The sequence below is a fragment of the Dinoponera quadriceps genome, unplaced genomic scaffold (genome assembly GCF_001313825.1).
Source record: "Dinoponera quadriceps isolate SergipeBrazil2010 unplaced genomic scaffold, ASM131382v1 scaffold1692, whole genome shotgun sequence".
NCBI classification, from domain to species: Eukaryota; Metazoa; Arthropoda; class Insecta; order Hymenoptera; family Formicidae; genus Dinoponera; species Dinoponera quadriceps.
In genome coordinates, this window is record NW_014555923.1 from 805,856 (window position 1) to 809,421 (window position 3,566).

Sequence of the window (3,566 nt, forward strand, 5' to 3'; positions counted from 1 at the left end):
CTTCGACGATTCGTCGCAACGCAAAATTCACTTCGATCACGTTCCTTCAACCACTTTCGAGTAACTACGTTAGATCTGTCGCACTGGCGAATTGTGGGCCGCGTTGCGTAACCATCGCGCAATCGCACGACGAGAAAAGACGATACGAGCGAAGAAAATGGTCGACGGGTGACAGAAAGCGTCGCCCGACGATCTCGAAGAGATTCCGCTCGACAATTGATACGAATGCTTGAAATAATTAGATGTACGATGTATTGTTAATAGATTTAAACCTGTATCAGCTACGGATTGGGATTAAGATTAAAATTTGACCAATCAGGACAAGAATCACTAGACTTCAATTTAGTGAACATTGCCCTGATTGGTTAAATCTCAATCCAATCTCAATCCTACTTTGTAGTTTAATACGGACATTACGCGAGCGACATATTTTTGCATTGTAAAGTGAAAATGATACGTTAAATTGGTATATAAGTGTGTATGTGTGTGTGTAATCGCGAAACTTTATGTCCGCACTGTTCACGTGCAAATGAGTCATAACGCTTTTTGAGGAAAATCGATTAAACCACGCCTCTGAATCAATATAATTCGTGATTGTATTCTTCTTATTCCATAGATTTATGTGGTCTGTTCTTTATAGCTGTACTGCTGAAAACCGGTGCAACAAGTTCGAATGAGACAATATTTTATCTCATTCTTAGTCCTGATCTACAATAGATGCCTTAAGCTCTAAGCCTAAAAAAATTGAGCAATCACAATCGAATTATAGAAGAAAAATCAATTGTGATTGGTCGGCTTAAATTCTGACTGTAGACCCCGCTTAAGTTCCGATCCACAGTAGATATTTTAAGTCTTAAGAAATTGATTAATTACAGTTAATTATTCTCTTCATATTCAACTGTGATTGGTCAATTTCTTAAGGTTTAAAATACTTATCATGGACTAATACTAATGTTCTTTAAACCACTTCTTTTTTATGTATTGTTCAAACACAGTTTTAAGAATAATATCAGAAGTAAATTAGTAAAAATTTTATATTTTTTGTACAAAAATATACAAAATTACCTTACCATATGTATATATATTTATATAATTAACTGACAATATATAATTGATTAAAATTGATACTAATAACAAAATCACATGATCAATATCATGAACTTGATCGCTATTTACATATCACGTCTATAATCACAAAGTTATATCAATAATCTTTCATCCAAGATTTATCAATATCTTTGTGCTTCAGAACTTGCAACGTATACTTTTCATCTTCCTGAACGACATCCTTCTTCTCTTCTTCAGGTTTCCTTTTGATTTCCTCCAGAAGATCGTATATATACCGTTCTAAGTGTTTGGGACAAACGCAAGGGAATATTTCNCTTCAGGTTTCATTTTGATTTCCTCCAGAAGGTCGTATATATACCGTTCTAAGTGTTTGGGACAAACGCAAGGGAATATTTCGTCCGGCTTGAAATACTGTACAAACGCCTTAAGCTCTTCAAAAGAAGAATGCATGGAGAAACACAGATTAAACGTCCTTTCCCTAACGTCATCCCACGTACCAATCACGCTCGTATCCTTTCCTTTCCACTTACACGTGGACGGTACGACAGTCAGTGTGTGCTTTTTCAGAACGTCAGGACGGCACTTTAAACCCCAACGTGCCTCCCTTTTGCTCATGCAAGCGTGTATGGGTGTGGACGGATCGTTTGTAATATGACAACTCAAATCCGGGATGCGACAATAATTGTTGTATACGTTTCTCTTCACATGAATAGGTTTGCTAAAAAATCTCGACAACTCCATGAAGAGGAACTCAGGGCCGTAGTTGGCGGAACATTCCAGGATGACGATATTCCTCGGGCCTGTCGCCAGCCAATTCGCGATAACGTCGCACATCACGCTTATGCTGTCTTTTCTGGTCGGGAATGTGGCGAAATCAGGATCCAAGAACGTTGTATCCAGGTACACTTTCGTCAGTTTTCTCGGCGACGGTTTCTTGAAACCGCCATGGAGATGCAGTGGTGCTATTTTCGCGAAATCGGACGAATTGATTCGGAAGTCGCCGGTGTACAGGATCGATTTGTCGGCTCTTTCAAAGAGAAACATCACCGAACCCGGACAGTGTCCGGCGGAGATACACGTTACGAAGAGAATATCTGCAGTTCCACTAGTGTCTCCATATTCCACGGATATTCTCTCGTTAAGGTCGAGTTCTCTGATGCAGATTTCCGGATAGACGGAGCTCAGGAAAATTTTGCTGATGCGACTGCAGTAGAGGTACCTGTTGCACTGCTGCAAATGTGCGAAAAACTCATAGTTCAAGCCTTGCATGTGATCTACGTGATAATGGCTGAGGAAGTACGCGAAAGAGTCGAAGTTCTTCCCATCGAAACGATCCACTGAGATGCCTGGTATCTCCTCGATAAGCCCGGGGAACGTCGACATTTTCTATTCCGATCTGTCGGATATTTTCCTGCAATGAAGAACTCTTATTCATCGTCCAGGCTTAATAACATATTTATATATTATATTTATATATTATAAAGACATATTTTTGTGTACATATTTAAGCCATAATAATAGTATATATGTGTTGCACTGATAAGTATTAAAATAATTATACACACGATTGAATGATGATTAAATTGTTAAAAATAAATGGAGTTTAATTGAAAGACAATAATGTACTTCGAGTAAATCTTATTGAAGCATTCGATCAGCATATTATTGCAATTTGCGTTTGTAAATAGAAAAGAGGCACAGATTTATGCGTAAGTATTATATCTAAGATTTCATCTTTTTGGTGGTGAAACTTGCTTACCGGACTTGTCGACGGAAATACGTATTTTAACACATTGTACGCAGTTCTTGAAGTCTCATTTTTAACAAAATTTACTATCTTACTAATTTACTATCTTACTTACTATCTTTAATATCTTACTAATTATTCATGTCTGAAATGCGTATACATTACGACAAATGATAGTCCCGGTTTACAAGAGGTATTTTAGGCTTGAGGAAATTAACCAATCACAGTCGAGTATGTTCCAGTCTACAATAGATGCTTTAAGTTCTAAGCTTTAAGAAATTGGCCAATCATAGTGGAATATGAGGAGAATAATCGACTGTAAAGTCAGCGGCACACGATGCTTTCTTTCGTGCTGGATGGAAATACTGCGTTTCGATTGGTGTATTTCCATTCGTTTCCCACCGGATGCCTCGGTTCTCAAACGGGAAGTCTCTGTTTTTACGGAAAGTTACGAGGGAGAAGAATGGCAATTTTACAGCGCACTTACCGTCGCCAGGCGATCGGTCGTTTCCCCGCGTCTCCCTGGGCCTCCACTAGGAGATTTGCACCAGGATGTCTTCGCCAGCAACTTCTCCAATGTCCCCTCGTCTGCGTAGTTATTCGCTTTTTTTTCTGAATGTCCGTCCTCTCGCTTCCCGCATCTCCATGCTACTGTGCGCCTTTCCTTTTTCTTCCGATTTCAAACGTTCTTTCCCCTCCGCGACGCTTCCCGATTCGCCGACGGCCTCCGCCAATCACAACCGCCCCTCGC

At 39.5% G+C, this 3,566-nt stretch overlaps 1 protein-coding gene across 5 annotated transcripts; it reads right to left on the reverse strand.

The window, feature by feature from the left end:
- Positions 1-1,080: 1,080 nt before the first annotated feature.
- On the reverse strand, positions 1,081-3,447 carry LOC106745836 (protein artemis). 5 transcript variants are annotated; one of them, XM_014621798.1, is made up of 3 exons: positions 3,303-3,447; positions 1,462-2,479; positions 1,081-1,378 (listed from the first exon to the last, which is right to left on the reverse strand). In XM_014621798.1, the coding sequence occupies exons 2-3, from the start codon at positions 2,449-2,451 to the stop codon at positions 1,205-1,207; spliced, it is 1,164 nt and encodes a 387-aa protein (XP_014477284.1). In that variant the 5' UTR covers positions 2,452-2,479; positions 3,303-3,447; the 3' UTR covers positions 1,081-1,204. The 5 variants fall into 5 exon arrangements, with proteins under 5 accessions (XP_014477284.1, XP_014477290.1, XP_014477285.1 ...); XM_014621804.1 differs by lacking the exon at positions 3,303-3,447 and adding an exon at positions 2,931-2,962; XM_014621799.1 differs by lacking the exon at positions 3,303-3,447 and adding an exon at positions 2,828-2,924.
- Between the last annotated feature and the right edge of the window lie 119 nt (positions 3,448-3,566).